We start from the raw sequence: 22,048 nt of genomic DNA, 5'->3' as shown, positions 1-22,048 counted from the left end.
CTAGGGATGCGAAAGGAACAGAGAAGCTGTGTCTGTCTTCAGGGGCTCAGCTGCCAACTATAAAGTCCAGAGCCTGATTCCACAAGCATTGTGTGAGAACTGACCTCCCCGTGAGCTATACAAAACACTCGCTTCAAAAACACTCCAGTTTATTCACCTACAGCCACAGCTTGCGACAGAATAAGTCCTGTTTTGTCTGTCTCTGTTGGTACTCTCAGGGAATCCCAAATACCCCTTCTCAGGAAACAAACCAAATGACCCAAAGGATGGGAGAGGTGAGCAGATGCATCTGCTGGGCCTTCCCTGGGAGGCCGCCAGGGGGCAGCAGGGGAGGGCGAGAAGCCCGCCCCGCCAGCCCCTGGCTTTGGCGTGGAGTTCCCTCCAACTTCCCCAGCATCCCTCCTCCTGGCCAGTCTGACTTTATTTTTAGCTGCCAATGGGAGGGGGGCGGGACAGGAGGGCAAGTAGAGAAACACTGCGAGACAGGAGCACAGAGAACTCCTCAGACCCAGAAGAACAGCCAGGAATGGAGCTGCCCCTCACCCTACCCCTGTTGCTCCTGGCAGGTGAGGGAGGTTACCCATTTGGTGGGAAGGGAGGAATGTGGGAGGGCTTGGGGCTGGGACCTTGGGGCTAAAAGTGTCAGGGGACAGCCCATTGATGGGAGCCCTGTGGACGGGACTCTGAGAAGAGCCACTGAGTCTGTGGCTGTGGCCGGGAATTACTCCCTCCTCACAAGTTGATACTGGGGGAGATTTTCTAGGGTGCTGGTGAGAGCCTTTGCCCAATTGCCTGGATCTGGTGGTCAGACTTGGGAAGTAGGGCAGGGCTAGGCAGTTAGCATGCCCAGAGTGCTCCTGTGCCCCCTTGGCCACCCCCGCGTGGCTCCTCACCCTCAGAGCCACAGCACTAGCATCCTGAGAATGACCAGTGGGCCACATGCAGTTTCCATCCCACCTACTGACTTCCTGATGTCTAGAATGAAAGATGTCAAGACATTCTTTTGTTCCAACAGGCGTTTGTTCAGGAGAGAGTGGGGGGGATGGTCTGGGAAGTAGGGAGGGAACCCTAAAAGGCAGAGGTGGCTCAGCCTTGGTTTGAGGGGATCTTGGCTTTCCCCTGTAATCTGTTTCCCAAAATACCATCTCTGAGCCTGGAGAGAGGTTGGGATAGGAATGCAGGGACTGGCCAGGATACCTATGTGGGGTCCCCAGGAGGGGACCAACTTATTCAGAGAGTGGACGGCATCCTCGTTAGGGGGTGGGATGTTGATTTACTGGGAAGGCAGAAGGGTGGCAGGCTCTGGGACCCCTGCGGTGGGGAGAGAGAAATTTGTGTGTGGGCAGGCTGCCCCACCCGGGTAATTGCCACTGAGGTTTCCGGGGCTGAGACCTAAGACACAGGAATCTGTGTGCGCACGCATAAGACACACTAACACTGAATGATGGAGAGAGACAGATAGCCCTCTGTCCTTTCATGGTCCCTTTAGGCTCCGGTCTACGACGGGGGCTTTTTCTGGCACTGCCGAAGCTCCCAGCCCCCTGTCCTTGTTAAAGCTGCCCAGGTTGGGTGAGGGGAGGGAGGAGAAGTGGGGGTGAGTAATCTGACTCTTCTGATTGATTCTGTGAAAGCGATTTCGGGGGCGGGAATGAAGACACAGCTGGGTATGTCATTGTGGCTCAGGGCCAGAGGCAGGATGAACAGGACATCTGGAGAGAAACACAAGGTAGAAGATACCCTTGGGCCACCACACACACGGATGGAAACTTCATTTCAGAACCCCACATTCAGGAGAGGGATGGACAGGCTTGGGCCAACACGGCCAGGGTGCGGTTTCTTCCCTCGGCCAACCACTTCAGCCCTTGACCTGGTGACTGATCCTGCCTCCCTCCCTTCTACCCTCCCTCTCCCAGGTCTCTGCTCCCCCTTCAACTTGGACGCTAGTCATCCCCGACTATTTCCAGGACCACCAGAGGCTGAGTTTGGATACAGTGTCTTGCAGCATGTGGGGGGAGGACGTCGATGGTGAGGGAAGCCTCGGATGACGTGGGGGGCTGTGATGGTGAAAGGAACCCCAAACAAGAAGGGAGCAAAAGGGGTTAGGATTGTGGTGGTGCCAATAAAAGGGAAGCCAGTGGGGAAACGAGGATATAACTTCAGTTAGGCCAGATTATCCCACATGAACCATCAATAATAAAGTCATTCCCATTTAATTGTCAATTTTTTGAATTTTTCATTTCATTACTTTCAGAAGGGATTGGGGTGCTTATGTGGGGTCTTGTTTGAAGGGAGGAATACAAATTGCTGAACTGATTTCCTGGGATGGTCACCAACTGAGGGCTCTAGCATGGGGTGCTCCCTTCAGTGTCTCTTTCCCCATGCTCCTGTTCTCGTCACCCCTGTTCCATAGGATGTTGGTGGGTGCCCCTTGGGATGGACCTTCAGGGGACAGGAGAGGAGATGTGTATCTCTGCCCTGTGGAGGAACGGCCTAATGCCTCATGTGCCAAGGGCCACCTGGGTAAGGAGATGCCTCTCCCTTTCCCCCTCTTCTATCTGGGCCCCTTGTTTCCCTAGCCTCCTGTTCCTCTCCCACCCCCCCCCATTTAAGCCTCGATTATCTTGTCCTGGGATTCCCTAAATACTCCTTCCCTCATGAATTCATGTCCCACAAACCCATGTTCCCCAACTTCATTACTGTCTCCAGGTGACTATCCACTAGGAAACTCATCAAGTCGGGCTGTGAACATGCATCTTGGGATGTCGCTGCTGAAAACAGATGCGGATGGCGGGTTCATGGTGAGGGATCATGGCCGTGAATGAGCTGGGGAGGCTATGGGGGTCTGTTGAGGAGAGGGGCAGGAAGTTAATAGTGTAGGAAGTAGGGAAGGCCCAAACGAGAGACCCTGGAGGAACAAGGGCTGCCTGTAACTTCTAGCTGGGCCTTGAGAATGGGGAGTGGAATGCTAGCCTGGGATCTTGGAATGACATTTCCACCCTGTTTCTCCTTCCCCAGGCCTGTGCTCCGCTGTGGTCTCGTGCCTGTGGTACCTCAGTGTTCAGCTCTGGGATCTGTGCCCAAGTGGATGCCTCCTTCCGGCCCCGGGGAAGCTTAGCTCCTACTGCCCAGCGTGAGCCAGGGGAAGAGGATGGGGGAGGGAAGAGAAAGTACCCACTATGTGCCAGGCTCTGTGTCAAGCCCTTCACTTATGTCTAATTTGATCCACAAAAGAGCACTTAAAAGAAGGGGTTATTATTAACCCATTTTCCACATCAGGAAATGGGACTTGCCCAAAGTCACCTGGTTACTACAAAGCAGAGCTTGGATTCATGCCCACCAGGGTTCTTTTCACTGCCCCTCTGCTCGCCCTGATATCCTTTAGCCTCACTGTTCCCTGCTTCAAAAATCTAGGCTGCCCTACATACATGGATGTGGTCATTGTCCTGGATGGTTCCAACAGCATCTACCCCTGGACTGAGGTTCAGACGTTCCTGCGCAGACTGGTGGGGAGGCTGTTCATAGACCCTGAACAGATTCAGGTGAGGAGAGCAGTCCCAGTGCCAGGGGGAGTCAGAAATTTGTGCCTGGGCAAGTGCAGCCAGGAGAGGCATCCTCAAAGCTGACCCTCCCCAGGTTGGGCTGGTTCAGTATGGGGAAACTGCTGTCCACGAATGGTCACTTGGGGACTTCCGGACCAAGGAAGAGGTCGTGAGGGCTGCAAGGAACCTGAGCCGGAGGGAAGGACGAGAAACCCACACTGCGCAGGCAATAATGGTGGCTTGGTGAGGTGGGGCAGGGGTGATGGAGGGAGGGAATGGGAGGACCTGGGGGACAGGAAATAAGAACGAAGTAGAGAGAGATGCTGGGAGACAACAGACACTCCCCCCCCTTTGATGCTTTTTGATAGGGGAGTGAGTGTGGGGAGGGAATAGAAGCAAGTGGAATGTAAATTTGGAGTTGTAATAATTCTTTCCCCATAATTCCCCTCAGTTTCTATTTCATGTGTCAGTTTTTCTCCATATTTCTCTAGCCCAACAAATTTACTTCATTTGATTCTTCCACAATAATTATAAATTTGAAAGGGACCTTAGGAGTCATCTACTCTGAATTCCTCCTAAAACATACATCCCCACATGATATCACTGACAAGTGGTTGTCCGTTCTCTCTGATTGAATATTTCCAGGGATGGGAAGCTTTGTACCTTACAAGACAGTCCTTCCCATTTTTTAAAGGCTCTCCGCGTTGGGCAGACTAGCCTTATATTGAGATGAAGTTCACCTTCTGTTAAACTTCTGTCTGTTTACTTTAGTTAGCCCTGCTGGGGCCATGCAGAGTAAGTCTAAGGCTCCCTAGAGGAAAGAACGTCGGTTGGGAAGGCAAAGGACCTGGTTTCAGATCTTGGCTTAGCTACTTACTAGTTGTGTGACTTTGGGGAAGTCACCTCAATTCTCTGGACTCTGAGAAACAAGAGGTTTTCAGAGATCACTTCTAAGATCCTTTTCTTCCCTAAAATCAATCCTATATCTTCCCTCTTGCTGTCCCTTCAAATAGTTGAATATGGAAGTCTTATCCTCCCAGGTGTTCAGTCTGAATAGGACCAGATCCTTCAACTGAGACTCATAACTAGAAAGACTTAAAAAATGTGTTAGAGACAGGGACAACCCGAAAAGCACAGATCCAGACTTTGGGAGGATGACAGAGAAAATGCAGAATTTCCTAAATCCCATTTTATTTCTGTTTCCTTTGTCAAGGAAAACCCAATTCAACAAAGAGAGTTTAAGCCAACTATGAGTCAGGCACTGTGCTGGGTGCTAAAGATACAAAGACAAAAATGAAATATTTCCAAAGAGTTCTATTGGGGGGGGATACAACACATGCACAGATAAGAATAAAAAGAATAGTTTGTGACAAGGAGAGAATTGGACAAAGGAGAAATCAGACAAAGGCAATATTTAAGGAGCAAAAGTCTACACTGGGAAATTCACAAACACCTGAGCTGAGCCTTGAATGGGAAGTAAAGAATCCGAAAGACAGATCTGAAGAGGGAGTGGTTCATTCCAGACACATTCTAGCTTGTTGAGAACACACAATGCTTGGAGATGTCATGCTGAATTCAAGAACGACTAGTTCAGTTTGGCTAGAATGTAGAATACTTGAAGGCAAATAATGTGATAGAAGACTGGAAAGGTAGGTTGGAACCAGACTGTGGAGGACTTTGAATGCTAAACTCAGAATTTTTCTTTTAACTTTGAAACAACAGGTTTCTGAGCAGGGGAATGACGTGCCTAGTCAGGTCTGTGTCTTAGAAAGATTATTCTGCCTTGAGTTTAAGATGCTCAAGTAACACTGAGGTAGAAATGCCCAGCAGGTAGTTGATGACGTGGGACTTCAGTTTAGGAGAGATATTATTAGGATTACATACAGCACAGTGGAGAGAGTTCCTCATTTGCAATCAGAAAGACCAGGGTTTGAATCTCACTTTGAACATTTAATCTGGATGAGTCACTCCAACCTCAACTTCCTCATCTGTAAAATGACCTTTAAGGCCCCTTCATCTAGGATACCATCTGTAAATTTGAGAATCTTCTGTCTAGAAATGGTTATTGAACCTAATGGAGATGATAAAATCACCACCCAGTCAATCTGAAAAAGCCCTTATTCAGGGTTATGAAAAAGAATATTGAGAGGGCAGCTGGGTAGCTCAGTGGATTGAGAGCCAGGCCTAGACACCGGAGGTCCTAGGTTCAAATCTGGCCTCAGATACTTCCCAGCTGTGTGACCCTGGGCAAGTCACTTGACCCCCATTGCCTAGCCCTTACCACTCTTCTGCCTTGGAACCAATACACAGTATTGACTCCAAGATGGAAGGTAAGGGTTTAAAAAAAAAAAAGAAAGAATATTGAAAGAGAAGAGAATCCAGAGTAGGGGACACATTCCAGATATAGGAAATAACCCAAGCAATAGCGTTGAGATAGAAAGGTACACGGCGTGTTCTAGGGATGCGGAGGGAAGTAGTATATGATTGGGCTGAATTGGTAAGGGTAGAACCCCATCATGGAGAACTTAAAATGCTAGACTAAAGAAATTTGAACCCAACTAGATAGGATATTATTGCTAAGATTTTTATTAAAACAAAAAGCAAAATTGATCAAGTTCTGACTATTTTACTTCCCACATTTAGCAGCATGGATGATTTTTTAAAAAAAATGTTTATTTTTAACATTCTTTTTTTTTTTAAGTTCAAATCCTCTCCCTCTCCCCAGGCCCTCCTCACCATTGTAAATGTACAATTTGTGTCATAAATCAGCATACTTGTTAAGAACGGAAAAAAAGAGAACTTATGCACAAAACTTACATATCTCAATAAGATTAGTAAAGGATATTCTTTATAGCCAACCAAGGAAGACCGAAGACAGAGTACTAAAAGTTTTCAGGTTCCTCTATTGTTAACTCAACTCATGGGTGGGCAGCACTAGGTATGACTTTGGATTTTCTCTATTAAAATCTCATTTCTGATTCGTACCAATAATATTTCAGTGATTTTCCTTATTTCCCAGGGATTTTAGGTTAGTCATTGATAGAGAAGCAAGTTGTTATCTGTTATTTCTGCTCTTAGATCTTCACTTTGAAATCTTTTAGCATTGTAGTTAGTTGAGGGGGCAAAGGAGGTAGGAGACAGTTTGATTTATCCCATTGCTGCTTTGTAAAATTATCGGGCCTGCGCTTATGGAGATGGCAGCCTGCTCTCCTGGCCTTGAATGGACTCTAAAACATTTATCGGTCAGTTCCTCTGCGCCCAGGGGCTCCTCCTCCCACACAAGTGGCCATTAGCTCATGTGGGACCCTGTGGGTAAACAAAGAACAGAGCTGCCATTAAATGTGTCCATCACCCACATTTCTGACTTAACTCTCTTCAACCAGTCACCAGAATCTAAAGCAGCCTATAGGCAGAGTAAGGAGAATAACTCTTGCCACTGATTATTCAGTACTTCTCAATCTGTGCAGTGGACTAGCAAACAATTACTGGGGGTTAGAATAGGCCTTCTTTGGCAGCCATTAGGGTGCCAGCGAAATCTTTGGGGTGTGTTGACATGACCAATCTTGTGTATAAAGATTATTGATCTGATGAGGTAGGAAAGAGTAGAGGTGGGAAGGCATGAGGATCTGTTGTAGGATGGGATGGTGTGAATAGAAAGTAGGGAGGAGTGGATTGGAGAATACAGGTAAGGGAAAATATATGGAGCTTGGTTAACCAATTGGGTATGACAGGTGAGGAGGAAGGAAGACTGAACCATGGTACAGCTCCTGTATCCTCAGCTAGATTGTAGCTCCCTTGAAGGTAGAGACTGAGTCTTATTTTCTTATTTTCTTTGAGAGAGACAGAGAGAGGAGGGGGAGAGAGAAAGAGAGAGAGAGAGAGAGAGAGAGAGAGAGAGAGAGAGAGAGAGAGAGAGGGAGAGAGACAGAGAGAGGTGGGGGGGAGAGAGTGAGACAGAGAGAGAGAGAAGAGGGGAAGAGACAAAGAGGGAGAGAGAGAGGAGGGGGAGAGGCAAAGAAGGAGAGAGAGAGAAAGGAGGGGGAGAGAGAAAAAGAGAGAGAGAGAAGAGGGGAAGAGACAAAGAGGGAGAGAGAGAGGAGGGGGAGAGGCAAAGAAGGAGAGAGAGGAGGGGGAGAGAGAAAAAGGGAGAGAGAGAGAAGGAGAGACAGAAAGGCAGGGGAAAGAGAAAGAGGGAGAGAGAGAAGAGGGGGAGAGACAAAGAGGGAGAGAGAGAGAGCAAAGAAGGAGAGAGAGGAGGGGGAGAGAGAAAGAGGGAGACAGAGAGAGGAGGGGGAAAGAGAAAGGGAGAGAGAGAGGAGGGGTAGAGACAAAGAGGGAAAGAGAGAGGGAGGAGGGGAAGAGAGAAAGAGGGAGAGAGAGACAGAGGAGGGAGAGGAGGGGGAGAGAGAGGGAGAGGGACAGAGGAGGGGGAGAGAGGGAGAGAAGACTCCAGTGTCTTATCTCTTCTTTAACTTCCCTCCTATCCCAGCACAGAAGGATTCAGTCCTTCCCAAGGGGGCCGGCCAGAGGCTGCCCGGTTGCTAGTAGTTGTCACAGATGGGGAATCGCATGATGGGGAGGAGCTTCCAGCAGCACTCAAGGCCTGTGAGGCTGGCAGAGTGACCCGATATGGAATTGCGGTAAGAAATGGTGGTGGTAGTGATGGAGGTGTTGGGGGATGGAAAATATATTAAGGTATGAGGACCTGGGGAAAAGGGAACACTGGTAGCTACTAGTAACTGCCTCTCATCACTGCAAACACAGGCTTTGCCCTCCCTGCACTGGCCCCAAGCCCCCACCCTATTACAGCTCCGGCTCCTCGATCTGTACCCTTACCCAGGTCCTGGGTCACTACATCCGAAGGCAGCGTGATCCCAGCTCCTTCCTTCGGGAAATCAGGACCATTGCTAGTGATCCAGATGAGAGATTCTTCTTCAATGTCACTGACGAGGCTGCACTGACTGACATTGTGGATGCCCTGGGGGACCGGATCTTTGGACTGGAGGGTAGGACCGGGAATCTGAGAATCTGAAAGGCTGAGAGATACCTTCCTCTGAGATCCTCTGGTTCCACCTCTGAAACCTGAGACTCATCCCCAACATCCCTGTACAGCCCCTCTTTGAAAACCTCTACCATGAAGGGGAATTCACTCCCTGGTGAAGGAGTCATCCATTCCATTTCTGGACGTCTCGAATTAGGAAGTTCCCAAATGCTGAGCCGACTTCTTTAACTTTAAGGCATTGAAAAAGATGAGTGTAATGAGAGTTGATATTGGGGTCAGAGGAGACTGGGATTGAGAGTATTACAAGACTGGTCTGCATTAACATCCTGGGCTGCATCCTGTCTCGGTCTCACTTCATTCTCCTGATGCTCTTCTTGCCCCAGGTTCCCATGGGGAGAATGAAAGCTCCTTTGGACTAGAGATGTCTCAGATTGGCTTCTCTACTCATCAGCTAAAGGTCGGATATTCTCTGTTGCTGTTGCAGCCCTACACCCAGGCGCCCTCAGCCCCACTAACCTCACCGAGTCTCTTTCTATCTAACTGACTTCCAGAACCTGCTCTCAATGACCTTATCCTTCCTAGGTGAACTTTTCTTTGTAATAACTCCCCAGGACCCCATAGCTTCCCCTTCCCCCTTAGAGATAAATGTCTTCCTGTGAATCCCTTTGCCTCCTCAGTGAAACCTATGACTCCTCAATATTTCCCCATTCCCACAGGATGGGATCCTCTTTGGAATGGTGGGGGCCTATGACTGGGGAGGCTCAGTGCTGTGGCTAAAGGAGGGCCACCGTCTCTTTCCCCCCCGGACTGCCCTGGAGGATGAATTCCCTACTGCTCTGCAGAATCATGCTGCTTATCTGGTGAGTGTTAGATGGCTCCTCAGATAGAGAGCAATGGACTCCAAGGGCAGATTCTTCTCTTCTCTTCTCTTCTCTTCTCTTCTCTTCTCTTCTCTTCTCTTCTCTTCTCTTCTCTTCTCTTCTCTTCTCTTCTCTTCTCTTCTCTTCTCTTCTCTTCTCTTCTCTTCTCTTCTCTTCTCTTCTCTTCTCTTCTCTTCTCTTCTCTTCTCTTCTCTTCTCTTCTCTTCTCTTCTCTTCTCTTCTCTTCTCTTCTCTTCTCTTCTCTTCTCTTCTCTTCTCTTCTCTTCTCTCTTCCTTCCACATGACTAATATAGGAATTTATTTTGTATGACCTGCCTCCCTTCCTCCCTCCCTCCCTCCCTTCCTTCCTCCCTCCCTCCCTCCCTCCCTTCCTTCCTTCCTTCCTTCCTTCCTTCCTTCTTGCCTGCCTGCCTTTCTTCCTTCCTTCCTTCCTCCCTCCCTTCCTTCCTTCCTTCCTTCCTTCCTTCCTTCCTTCCTTCCTTCCTTCCTTCCTTCCTTCCTTCCTTCCTTCCTTCCTTCCTTCCTTCCTTCCTTTCTTCCACATGACTAATATAGGAATTTATTTTGTATGGCCTTGCATGATTTGTATCTGTAATGAGTTTTGTTTTTCTTCCCTTCTTAGCATGGGAGAAGGGGAGGAGAGAAAAAGGAAAAGAGTTTGGAACTGAAAATAAAATTGAGTTTTAAGAGTATTAGACAGATTACCTCCTAGGATATGCCTCTTAAGAGACCCCTCAATTTGCCTTTTGAATTCTCTCCTTAAATGATTAAAAATCATCTTCTCCTCTATAGATTCCCCAGTGTCTCCAGGTCCCGTGACTCTGTAATCTCTCCCTGTCTTCTTCTCTTTTCTTTACCCTCATCACCACACTTCTAGGTTACTCGGTTTCCTCCCTGAGCCTCCTGGGTGGACGACGCTTGTTTCTCTCAGGAGCCCCTCGTTTTAAACATCGTGGAAAAGTCATCGCTTTCCAGCTCAGGAAAGATGGGACTATGAACGTTGCCCAGAGCCTTCAGGGGGAGCAGGTATGGAAGTAGGAGGAGGCTGAAAGAGCCAGAAGAATGAGGAGTGTGAGGGAGGCATAAGAGTCACTTTACCATTCAGTAAGGATGAGGCACAAGAGTCACTTTACCATTCAGTAATGATGAAATCTGCTGGGGATGAGGTCCGTCAAGTTGGGAGGGAAGGTCTTCAGCTGTCACCAGCAAGGTTCAGCCTCACTCGTGACTCTAGGGGTTCCGGACAGGTGGTGAATGATCAGTCAAAAAAAAATAACAAACAGAAGATAGCTTAATCATTACCACCATGGGACTGCTTTGCATGTGATAGCTGCCCCACCATCCCCAGGCTTGGTTTTTATTTTTATACCCATTTTCTTGGCACACAGATACATTACCTAACACACATGTCTAAATGGAGATAATTGGAAAAGTGATATATTAATTTTTAACAAGTCACTTGATTAACATTCTATAGTCTTATATTGTGATTACAGACAGCATAAAGGTTCCACACAAGATAAGTGATTTCATCACAGGTGGCTTAATTTTCTCACTACCCTGTGAGGAGTTTTGAGCTTACAAACAATCAAGGAAATTTACTTATTGCTTTTAATAAAATGGAATAATTAATCAACAGTTCTTAAAAGACAATTCAACAATCATATCATTGAGGTTGAGGGGTACTGGGAACACAATTCAGATTTAATATTAGACTGGTCATTTCTCAGGGTTTACTAGGGAGTTTCCCACTGGCAAGTTACTGGTTTGTGAAGTCAAGTCACTGAGGCATATTGAAGCTTAATGTACCTGTACGTTTTGTATGGGCCTTTATGATTGATTTGTGTGCTTGCTTCATGAGAATAAGTTTCTGTGAGTGAGAAAGTTCTGGGCTTGGCTTGTAGCTACAGTTTTATTGGGAATTATGTACCTAAGTAAAAGTTAACCCATGATAGTCTTTCGGGATTGGGTTTGAGAGTATGATCTTTTGGTGATATTTTAGAGAATTAGGGTACAGGTATTTTGCTCTTGCATTATTCCTTCTGAGACTAGGGGGAATAGTAATCATGTCAATTCCATAGGTAAAGGATATTGATGAGAGAGGTCATGTAAGGGGGACTGAGTGGGCAATCACATCTTGCCAAGGGCCACTCTGTGGCCTCCTTAGCTACCACCCATGACTCTGTCAAGGCATCATGGCCTGATGGCTCCCAGCATTCAGCCACAGGCCTGAAGCCCTTTTGGGGATTGAGAACCTCGTGTTCTCTCCCTCTCCTGGGGGTTTTCCTGGGACACTCCTTTCCCTTGTGGTCACTGCTACCCTTCCCCATATCCCAGATTGGCTCCTACTTTGGCAGTGAACTCTGCCCCTTGGACACGGATGGTGATGGGGTGACAGACATTCTGCTCGTGGCTGCCCCTATGTACCTGGGACCTCAGAACCGAGAGACTGGACGAGTATATGTCTACCTGGTGGGCCAGGTAAGTAGGGTGAGGCCCTCCTGGACAGGCAGAGAATGAATTCTGCTTGCAGGGGGCAGAGAGGAGACATGAATGAGGTGCTGGGACATTTAGGTCATCTTTTCCTCCTAGTCCATGCTGAGCTTCTGGAGGACACTACAGCCAGAGCCACCCCAGGATTCCCGTTTTGGCTTTGCGATGGGTGCCCTGCCTGACCTAAACCAGGACGGCTTTGCAGATGTGGCTGTGGGGGCGCCCCTAGAAGATGGACACCGAGGAGCTCTCTACCTCTATCATGGGAGCCAGGGGGGCATCCGGCCCCGTCCTGCGCAGGTGAGGGGATCCAGAGGAACACTGTGTCAGGAAGAGCTGGGGAGTGCGTGGCAGAAATACTCAGGAACGCCACTCAGGAACATTTGGGGATCGCTGAGTCCAATCTTCTCATTGTGTGACTCAACCAAGGCCACGCAGCTAGGTCAAGCTAGATGGAGGTCTAGACCTCTCCTCGTCCACACCCTCCATTCAGATCCCTGCAAGCATATCATTGCCGTGAGATTGTCTGGCTCTGCCTTCTCCATACTGGGCCCCCCTGACCGCAGGAGCTGGCGGAGGGCGAGGAGGGGGTGGAGATAGTGGTGAGGCCTGGGAGTGACACTCTGAAAGGCGTGGGGGATGCTCTCGTGACCCCCCTTCCTAGAGGTGTTTAACGGGAGGGAGGATGCTGGGGGGGGATGTTGCCCCGGAGATGGCACCCGCCCGTCCTTGCCCAGCTTCTTCTCTCTGGTCTCCTCTCAGCGCATTTCAGCTGCCTCCATGTCTCAGCCGCTCAGCTACTTTGGTCGCAGCGTGGATGGACGACTGGACCTGGACGGGGACGAGCTGGTGGACGTGGCCGTGGGGGCGCAGGGGGCCGCCGTGCTGCTCAGGTGTGGGGCCGCAGCTCACGGGGCACGTTCTCAGGGCAGACGAGTGGTCTCGGGGTTGGCAGGAAGCAGCCGCACGCGCTGCTCACCGGTATCTCTCTCTGGGGTCTTCCCTCTGCCCCAGCTCCCGACCCATCGTCCGGCTGGCTCCGTCCCTGGCCGTGACCCCTCCGGCCATCAGTGTCGTCCAGCGGGACTGCCGCCGACACGGCCAGGAGGCCGCCTGCCTGACCGCCGACCTCTGCTTCCGAGTGACCTCCCAAACCCCGGGGCGCTGGAATCGCCGCTTCTGTGAGTGACCTCTGGGCTGGGGAGTGTGTCCGGAGCCCCTGGCCAGGCCCCTGGCCCTCACCCTCTCTCCCCGACTGCCTTCTCTAGATATCCGATTCTCCGCCTCGCTGGACGAACGGACAGCCGGGGCCCGGGCGGCGTTCGACGGCTTTGGCCAGAGGCTGCCGGCGCGGCGGCTCGGCGTCAGCGTGGGGAACGTCACGTGTCAGCAGCTGCACTTCCACGTGCTGGTGAGGAGCTGGGCCGGGGCCAGGCCATGGCCAGCCTCTGGGGGAAGCATCCTTGGAGAGCTTCAAAAGGCTCAGACCTTAGGAGGCGGATGGGGAGGACAAGGTGGGAGGTCCGGGAGGAGACCCTCGACCCGTTTTACTGACCCTCAGGATGCGTCCGACTACCTCCGGCCGGTGGCCCTCGCCGTCACCTTCGAGCTGGACAACAGCACAAAGCCAGGGCCTGTGCTGGCCCAGGACGCCCCGACTTCCCTTCGAAAGCTGGTGAGTCGCCCCCCGGCGCCTCCCTGCCCTGGGCCTCCCCTTGTGGGGCCAGAAGCCCCTGACCCAGGATGCTGCTCTGTCCCCTCCCCAGGTCCCCTTCTCAAAGGACTGCGGCCCTGATAACGAATGCCATACCGACCTGGTACTGCGGGTGGACATGGACATCAAGGGCTCCAGGTGCGAAACAAGCAAGCGTGCCACGGGGAGGAGGGAGAAGTGGGGTAGAGTGGAGCTGGGGGAGGGGCGAGCCCATCAGCACACCCCTGATGACAGTCACCGCCATTATATGGCACTTTAAGATTCCCAAGGTGGGAGCAGGGCCTAGAGACACGAGCTCCTGGGGTCCAAGCTGGCCTCAGACACTTCCCAGCTGTGTGACCCTGTACAAGTCACTTCACCCCCACGGCCTAGCCCTTACCTCTCTCCTGCCTCGGAGCCAGTACACAGTATGATTCCAAGATGGAAAGTAAGGGTTTAAAAAAGAGAGATTTGTGCGTGTATATATAATATATAAAATGTACATAGGTAGATATATTTCTCCTCGCCATCTGGGGAGGAAGGGACTATGACTGCCCCCTTTTACAGAGGAGGAAACAGAGGCCAGGCAAAATAAGGGCCCGTGCCACTCCATGGGGCCTCGTTCTTGGACGCCTCCTCCGGGCCAGGCTCCGTGCTCGGATCTGGGGGTCAGACGCGGGAGCAGAGCTTGCTCTTCCCGGAGATACCACATTGGGGAGGACGCCTGGTCGGGGGACGGCCGTGGTGGGGACGACCAGCAACCAGTCGTTGGGGAGCGTGTGAGCCTCCTGAGTTTCTCTGTCCGTAAAGGGAGATGCAGTGAAGTGAGCCGGGGGCTCTGTGGGCTCCTTGACCAGCTCTCCCCCTCTGCCTTCAGGAAAAAGCCCTTTGTGGTTCGAGGAGGGCGGCGGAAGGTGCTCGTGTCAGCGGCGCTCGAGAACACAAAGGAAAATGCCTACCACACGAACTTGAGCCTCAGTTTCTCCAAAAGCCTCCACCTGACTAGCCTCACCCCTCAGGTGCTCTGGGACGGGGCTGAGGGGAGGAAGAGGCCGAGGAGCAGGGGGATGGCCGGGGACGTGGAATCGCCATTCGGCCGGTCCAGCTGCCCTTCAGGAGGGCGCCCCGGCCCTCCCCCTGCTCCCTGGGGGACGAGAAGGGGAATAGTTGGGGGGAGGTAAGGAAAAAAGAGACGGCGCACTTTGGGGTGTCCCGGGGGGCAGGGGCGGGAGAAGAAGAGGGCGTTAGGGTTGAGCTGTGCCTGTTCCTTGACACCCGGATTTTGTGTCCCCAGAAGGACGCCGCCGTGAAGGTGGAGTGTGCAGCGACGTCCTCCCACGGTCAGCTCTGCAGCGTGGGGCACCCGGTTTTCCAGACGGGGGCCAGGGTGAGTCTGAGGGCTGAGAGGAGGCCCCTGGACTTGGGGGAAGAGAAGGGCCTGGAGAGCCTTCAGAGCATCTTCTGTGGGCCAAGCAGACAGGTCTGCGCCGGTCCATCCCGCATCCCCTTCGAGTCTGACAGTCCCCTGGGAGGGGCGGCTTTTGCTGCCCCCACTTTACGGCGGAGGCAAGCGGAGTCGACGTGACTTGCCCAGGATCTCCCCCTCCGCTAGGAAGCGTCTCTCCCCGGAGCCATGCAGCTGCCCCCAAAGAAAAAGATGGTTCTGAGAAGGGCTTCGCCAGGCTCAGAACCCTCGTGCAGGGGGATCTTCGGGCTAGCAGGCGTGAGGTGAGAGGTAGACTAGGGTGACCCATCACTCGTGCCTCTCCCCCGACCCAGGTGACCCTCGCCCTGGAGTTCGAGTTCAGCTGCTCGGCTATCCTGGGCCAAGCCCTGGTGAGGCTGGCTGCGTCCAGGTGAGCTTCTGGGGGCCACGGCGGGCAGAAGGAAGGGGGGGGGTCTGGGAGGCCGCTAGAGCGGGTGCTTGTCCCCTCGACTCTGCAGCGACAGCCTGGAGCCCGACGAGACCCTGCACGATAACGTGGCCCAGGCCGCTGCCTACCTCCGCTACGAGCCCGAGCTCCTGGTCTCCAGGTATGGCTGCCCCCCACCTGCCCCCCAGGGCCCCCACCCCCACCCCCGGCCCTGGCACCCATCCATACTCTGCTTGTTAGAAAACTCAAAGCCAGCTTGGCCAGAGGTCCCCGGGTGGGGGGGCACGGCCACGGCTCCCCTTCTGTCGTGCGCCCCCCGTTTCTCTGAGTGTTTCTCGCCCGTTCCCCGTCTCTGTGTCTCTGTCCTGGCCTCCCATGATTCAGTGTCTCTGTGCTGACCGTCTGCTCCCTTTGTCTGTGTCCCACTCGACCCCTCGTGCTTCCTGATCTGCTCCCCGTGTCTGTGGCCCTGCAGCGAGTCCACGCTGCACCGATACGAGGTTCACCCATACGGGGTCCTCCCCGAGAGTCCTGGCCCCGAGTTCAAAACCACCCTCAGGGTGAGAGACTGGAGGGTGCCAGGGAAGGGGGGCGGAGGCCTGGGCAGGGAGGGAGGGTCAGGAGTGAGAATTCTCTTTCCTGGTAAATCGTGGCCAGGGGTAGAGTAGGCAGCTCCCCCTTCCCCAACCTCACTCTGTCCCATTTCCCCCACCAGGTACAGAACCTTGGCTGCTATTCCCTCCCTGGCCTCGTGGTTTCTGCCTTCTTCCCTGCCATGGCCCATGGGGGTAGCTACTTCCTGTCCTTGTCCCAGATTATCACCTACAATGTGAGTTTGAGTTTGATGCATCCGGACTGCCTCTTCCTTGAATCCCGGGGCTTCTCTTGCCTCTGTTATCTCTTAGTCCTTAGTTCCTGGGGTCCCCACTCTGTCCTTAGTTCCTGGGGCACCCCTGCTCTGTCCTTAGTTCCTGGGGGCCCCTGCTCTGTCCTTAGTTCCTAGGAGCCCCTGCTCTGTCCTTAGTTCCTGGGGGCCCCTGCTCTGTCCTTAGTTCCTGGAGGCCCCTGCTCTGTCCTTAGTTCCTGGGGGCCCCTGCTCTGTCCTTAGTTCCTGGGGCACCCCTGCTCTGTCCTTAGTTCCTGGGGGCCCCTGCTCTGTCCTTAGTTCCTGGAGGCCCCTGCTCTGTCCTTAGTTCCTGGGGGCCCCTGCTCTGTCCTTAGTTCCTGGGGCACCCCTGCTCTGTCCTTAGTTCCTGGGGGCCCCTGCTCTGTCCTTAGTTCCTGGGGGGCCCTGCTCTGACCTTAGTTCCTGGGGGTCCCTGCTCTGTCCTTAGTTCCTGGGGGGCCCTGCTCTGACCTTAGTTCCTGGGGCACCCCTGCTCTGTCCTTAGTTCCTGGGGGTCCCTGCTCTGTCCTTAGTTCCTGGGGGTCCCTGCTCTGTCCTTAGTTCCTGGGGCACCCCTGCTCTGTCCTTAGTTCCTGGGGGTCCCTGCTCTGTCCTTAGTTCCTGGGGCACCCCTGCTCTGTCCTTAGTTCCTGGGGGTCCCTGCTCTGTCCTTAGTTCCTGGGGGTCCCTGCTCTGTCCTTAGTTCCTGGGGGGCCCTGCTCTGACCTTAGTTCCTGGGGGTCCCTGCTCTGTCCTTAGTTCCTGGGGGGCCCTGCTCTCCAGGATTTCTCTATCCTGGTCACAAACCCCAAGTCCTACTATCACCCGTGTGTGCTGAAGTTGACACTTAAACTTGTCAGAAAAAACAAGTGAACTTTGAAGGAAATGGGTGACTTTAATGAGGGGATTAGGGGTTGTCTGGAGCAGACCAAGACCAGACCCTTTCTAGGCCAAGGAGGCAGCCTGGAATAGTAGAAAGAGGTTTGGCTTTGGAGCTGGAGCTGCCTGTCCCTGTAGAGCCTTCCAAGAATCCTTCCCCTCTGTGGGCCTCAGTTTCTCTATCTGTAAAACAAGGGAGTCAGATTGCATGGCTTCCATGCGAGGTTTCCTGGGCCCTGGGGGATGCTGAAAGGCTCCTCTGGGGGGAAGACAGGGTGGCACCAGGGCGTGATTCAGATCTGTTTGGCCTAAAATCCCTCACCAGGTCCTCTGCCATTGCCTGGTCTGAGTGACCCCTCTCCCTCCACACCCCTGCCTCTCCCAGGCCAGCTGCACTGTGCAGAACCTGACGGAGCCCTCGACGGCGCCAATGCACTCGGAGGACCTGCGGCACACCAGCCAGCTGGTAGGAGCCCCTGGCGAGCAGGCTGGGGAGCCCTGGGGCCGGGGCCTGGGATGGGGGGAGGAGGAAGGAAGGCTTGCCTGAAGGGTGCTGACCAACCCCTTCTGCCTGGCAGAATGGCAGTAACACCTGGCGCCAGGCAGTGCGGTGCCACCTCGGACACCTGCCCCGGGGGACCGAGATCTCTGTGCAATTCCTGAGGCTCATCCACGATGAGTTCTTCCGAAGGGTAAGCCAGTGAGAGCTGCCTTCCCCATGTCCTGTCTCCCTTCTTACGAGGCTCCTTCTCTCTGCTGACTTTTCTTGCCTCTTATGCTGTTTCTCCATTTTTAGTGCTATCTTGCCAGCTGGCCTTGAAACCAGAGTTCAAGCTTTGCCTTTTACATCCACTGACTGGTCAGTTAACGCTTCGTGGAAGAAGGGCCTTCCTCCCTGGGGGCCTCTCCAGCCTCATCCCACCTCTCCTGTTTCTAGATCACCTTCCTTTCCCCAGAGACCTGCCCCTTTGAACAAAGAATAAAAACCAAAGAAACCCATTTGAACAAAAGAAACCCCCTCTCCACCCCTCTCCCATCTCTTTTGAGCTTTTGTCTCATGCTTCCCGCTTGCCTCTTGGGCATCAGGGATGTCTTGCTGGTTGCTCTGACTCCGCTTTGCGGCCTTTCTGTGTCTTCCTCACCTCTGCTCTCTTCACAGTCACTTACCTTTACAGGAAATGAACATCTCCTTATGCCCACCTGTCACAGCATGTGCGGCCTTGTCTTCTTTTCTCATTCTTTGCCACGACCAAGAGGCTGTTATAAATGGGTTGGTAGATAATCCCAGTCTCTGAGGAGGGACCTTATTTCCAAACTGCCTTTTGGAATGGCAGAACCATTGTTGAGCCCTTTACTATTCTGACAGAAGAGCAGCCAGGGCCAGGCCATCAGGTGACATGGCCTACCCAGGGCCACACAGCAGGGACGGGCCCGAAGCCAGAGAAGAGCCCAAGTTTTCCAGCCTCTAGACCTGGCTCTCTGTCCATGGAGCCCCCGGTGCCCCTCCTGCTTACTGTTCTAATCATAATAGTGGCTGACATTTACAGAGCGCCTTCAGGTTTAAAATGCTTTTTAATTTTTCCTTGGATTCTCATCATCCTATAAGAGAAATTCTAGATGTAGAGCTGTCCCCATTTTCCAGAGGAGGAAACTCGAGTTCAGAATCAAACAGTGGGCAGGATTCCCACCCAGGCCTCTCCATGCTAAGCCCAACACCCCAGGCAGGCCGTTTAGTAGATAGGAAAACAGTCCCATGTTGGGTCTCGTCTGTCCCCAAAGAGGTTCACAGTGTCTAGTTGGGAAGACAAAACTGTGAAACTTTAGGTGCTAAACTGGGTGATCTGGGCTGCGGAAAGAGGGATGTTGGGAAGGTAGGACGTCAACGAAAGCCCTGAAGGTCAGTCTGTCCAAGGGAAGTCACTCAAGGCAGTCACATACGTGGGAGAGCCAGGACTCTGCCAGTCTAGACATGTGTGTTGTGAGTGTATGTGTGTGTGTATGTGTGTGTGTGTGTGTAAGGACAGGGCAAGAGAAATTGACTGCTGAGCTCAGGAATCTAGAAAGAGGATAAGACGCCAGAGGACGCCATCCTTGGTCTTGAGTAGGGAAACGAGGGGGAGGATATCATTTTTGTATCAGGATTGGAGGTGAATCGGCCAGACTGTCCCATGCCCCGTTTCTCCTGTCCTCCTCCTCTTCATTCTGATATCGGAGGATCCAGCAGATCCCGGCCTCTAGGCCAGTCCTTGACCTCCCAGGGAGCCCCAGGCCCCACCTCTGGCCAGCAGACCACAGACAGGATCCTCATGAACGTTTTTTTCCCACTTCCTGTCCCCGCAGGCCAAGTTCAAATCGGTCACTGTGGTCAGCAGCTTTAAACTTGGGGTGGAGGAGGGCAGTGTCCTGCAGCTGACAGAGGCCGCCCAGGGAAGTGAGGTGGGTCTCTGAAAACTGAACTGGGCATGGCCGGACCTTGGCCGGGGGAGCCGGCATGACCCCATGTGCCGGTTCCCCTATGGCTGGATCTGGCTCCTGGGGGTGGAAGGTGGGCCGGGATTCAAAGCGATGCTCTTTCCCCAGAGCCTCCTAGAGATAATCCAGGCCCGCCATGTTCCTGTCTCCTTGTGGATCCTTGTTGGCAGTGTCCTAGGAGGGCTCTTGCTGTTGGCCCTCATTGTTTTCTGCCTCTGGAAGGTGAGGACTGTTCCACAGGGGATGGAGGCGGGGAGGACTATATCACCTGTTTAGAGCTCCGACAGGCCTCGGAGGCCATCTTGTGCAACTCCCTTCCCTTAGAGGGGAGGAAATGGAGGCCCACAGAAGTTAAGGGACAGCCCAGGTTCACCCAGGTGGCAGAAACAGGATTTGAACGCAGGTTCTTAGATGCCAGATTCATCCCATTGCATGGTAGGTGCCAGGCTGCCTCTCTAGGGCCCAGGGCTTAATGGGTAGCCTCAAGAACAGATGCCCATGTGGTATCTTCCCTCGGGCAAGGAAAGCTTCCTGTGCTTCTGCAGGGCTGTGGGAAAAGGAAGGCTTTGGGGCAGAAAGGCTCCTCATTTCTCTCCCTTTAGCTTGGATTCTTTGCCCGAAAGAAAGCGCCTGAAGAAGATGGAGATGAGAAAGTGGATCAATGAGGCTGGCGGAAGGCCCACGTGTGCCTCTTCTATGGGGGTCCCTGAGACTTGGAGAGCGGCAGGGGGAAAGGGGCTGGCTGGGACAAAGGGAGGCCCCGGCCCTCTCCTCCAGACTCTAGCCCAGGCTGACTCCTGTGCCTTTGGGAGGCTTCTGTGAAGACGAGGCCCAGCCTCAGCCAAGAATAACCCAGGCCACCCTTCAGCCTCCCAGCCCATCCGCCTCTCTGGCGAGCCTGCTCTGGGGCCTGCACCAAGGCCTTTGTTGGGCCACCCCATTCCCAGGAGGTTCCCTGGAGAGAAGAGGCTTGTGGCCAGCCCTCTGGCCAGGCTGAGACCTCCCGCCCTCTTCCTCTCCCCCTTTGGAAGCCTTGGAGCTTGGCCTCCTCCTGGTCTCCACCCCTCGCCTCCTGCCCTCCTACCGGACAGCCCACAGGAGGGAGCTGACGTGGGCTTCCTGAAGCAAAGTCAACATCTGCTGCTTTCCTGTGGAGTCGGTGATTCAGAGAGCGGGGTGGGGAGAGTCAACAGGAAGAAAGGAGGGAGGGGAAGCCACAGGAGACATTCTGTGCGAGCCGAGGAACAGAGGAGCCTTTAGACCGGCCGCTTGGCACCCCCGAAACCCGAGCCAGCCTCCAGGCCCTCAGGTGCTGCCCCTCTGCCTGGCTTGCCTCTGCTTTCTGGGGGCCAGGAGCCTCCGCGTGGCTGTCTCTGGGATCGCCAGGCCGCCTGGGGGAGGCCGTGCACCCACATCACCTCCCTGCCTCCCTTACGGGGCCATCGAGGAATGGCTCCTTGGGCCCATGCTAGAGGGCAGGGAGCACCCCTGGATGGAGCGGTGGGGTCTGAACCCCCAGGGAGAAGCAGAAGTGGGTGGAGTGAAGTCACCTGGAAGCAAGCCCTCACTCGCTCTGGGCGTGTTGTTTGTGCAGCCTAGTTTTCTCCTTGGGAAAGGTTTCCAGGGCTCCCAGGCTACCCAGCCTCCAGGCCCCACTGTGCCTCAGCGCCTCTGCTCCAGGGAGCCTGCTCGCATTCTCCGAGCTCCTCCAGAGATCCCCAAACTCGTCTTTCATCCCCCGAATCCTCCTCGGCGTGTTTCCTCCCACAAGCAAGCCACAGGGTAACTCCGGAGACCCCCTAAATGGGTCTCCGTGTGGCTCCACCTCCTTCACCCACTCCCACCCCATTTAGAAATTGAAGGGAAGATAGAAGATGTCGGCAGCCCCAAAGGGTCTCCTGGAGGGGCGGCAGGACTCCTGGGGGTCTGCCCTCCAGCTTCCTCTGACCATCCGCCATAGCGCAGAGAGGACCATCCCCTTGGTCAGTAGTTCTGCTTCTCCACCTGATCTGGGCTACCCGTCCTTCTCGGTGTCTGGGCTTCATTTGATGGAAGCAAATAAAGTTGTGTTCAGTTCACATTCTTTGGCATAATCTGTGGGAGGGGGGAGTGTGTGTGCGCTGGCGTGTGACCCCAGTGGTGGACTCTGGCAGCCAAGACAAGCCCTAGAAAAATGCATTCACAAAGTAGATGAGCAACGGACCAGCCGGTAATCTCCTTGAGCTAGCCGAATGCCAGGAGGCAGGTCTGTCCCCTTTCCCTGCCCCTGGCAGTGGGCTTCCTTTCCATTTCTTCCCAGCCAACAGCCGATCTGATCCCTGTTTGTGCT

The 22,048-nt window shown here is 53.4% G+C and overlaps 1 protein-coding gene across 1 annotated transcript; it reads left to right on the top strand.

Moving 5' to 3' along the window:
• The first annotated feature begins 595 nt into the window (after nucleotides 1-595).
• Nucleotides 596-21,797, top strand: ITGA10 (integrin subunit alpha 10). Its single transcript, XM_056819314.1, has 29 exons — nucleotides 596-2,025; nucleotides 2,411-2,520; nucleotides 2,707-2,798; nucleotides 3,016-3,130; nucleotides 3,412-3,539; nucleotides 3,634-3,782; nucleotides 8,029-8,179; nucleotides 8,380-8,545; nucleotides 8,925-8,998; nucleotides 9,258-9,396; nucleotides 10,294-10,448; nucleotides 11,760-11,903; nucleotides 12,015-12,215; nucleotides 12,678-12,808; nucleotides 12,930-13,096; nucleotides 13,184-13,326; nucleotides 13,477-13,590; nucleotides 13,682-13,767; nucleotides 14,486-14,627; nucleotides 14,903-14,995; nucleotides 15,388-15,464; nucleotides 15,553-15,642; nucleotides 15,958-16,042; nucleotides 16,198-16,311; nucleotides 17,633-17,713; nucleotides 17,826-17,939; nucleotides 19,588-19,683; nucleotides 19,828-19,941; nucleotides 20,322-21,797. The coding sequence occupies exons 1-29, from the start codon at nucleotides 1,649-1,651 to the stop codon at nucleotides 20,382-20,384; spliced, it is 3,711 nt and encodes a 1,236-aa protein (XP_056675292.1). The 5' UTR covers nucleotides 596-1,648; the 3' UTR covers nucleotides 20,385-21,797.
• Nucleotides 21,798-22,048: the final 251 nt, after the last annotated feature.

The sequence above is a fragment of the Monodelphis domestica genome, chromosome 2, assembly GCF_027887165.1.
Source record: "Monodelphis domestica isolate mMonDom1 chromosome 2, mMonDom1.pri, whole genome shotgun sequence".
Classification (NCBI taxonomy): Eukaryota; Metazoa; Chordata; class Mammalia; order Didelphimorphia; family Didelphidae; genus Monodelphis; species Monodelphis domestica.
The sequence above is the reverse complement of the archived record's forward strand: the minus strand, read 5'-3'. Positions and strand labels throughout refer to the sequence as shown.

Excerpts from the sequence above, each read along its gene's own strand:
- ITGA10 (XM_056819314.1), top strand. The coding sequence starts at position 1,649 with ATGAAGACACAGCTGGGTATGTCATTGTGGCTCAGGGCCAGAGGCAGG. Across the intron at positions 8,546-8,924 it reads CCGGATCTTTGGACTGGAGG|GTTCCCATGGGGAGAATGAA; the intron begins GTAGGACCGGGA and ends TTCTTGCCCCAG. Across the intron at positions 8,999-9,257 it reads TCTCTACTCATCAGCTAAAG|GATGGGATCCTCTTTGGAAT; the intron begins GTCGGATATTCT and ends CCATTCCCACAG.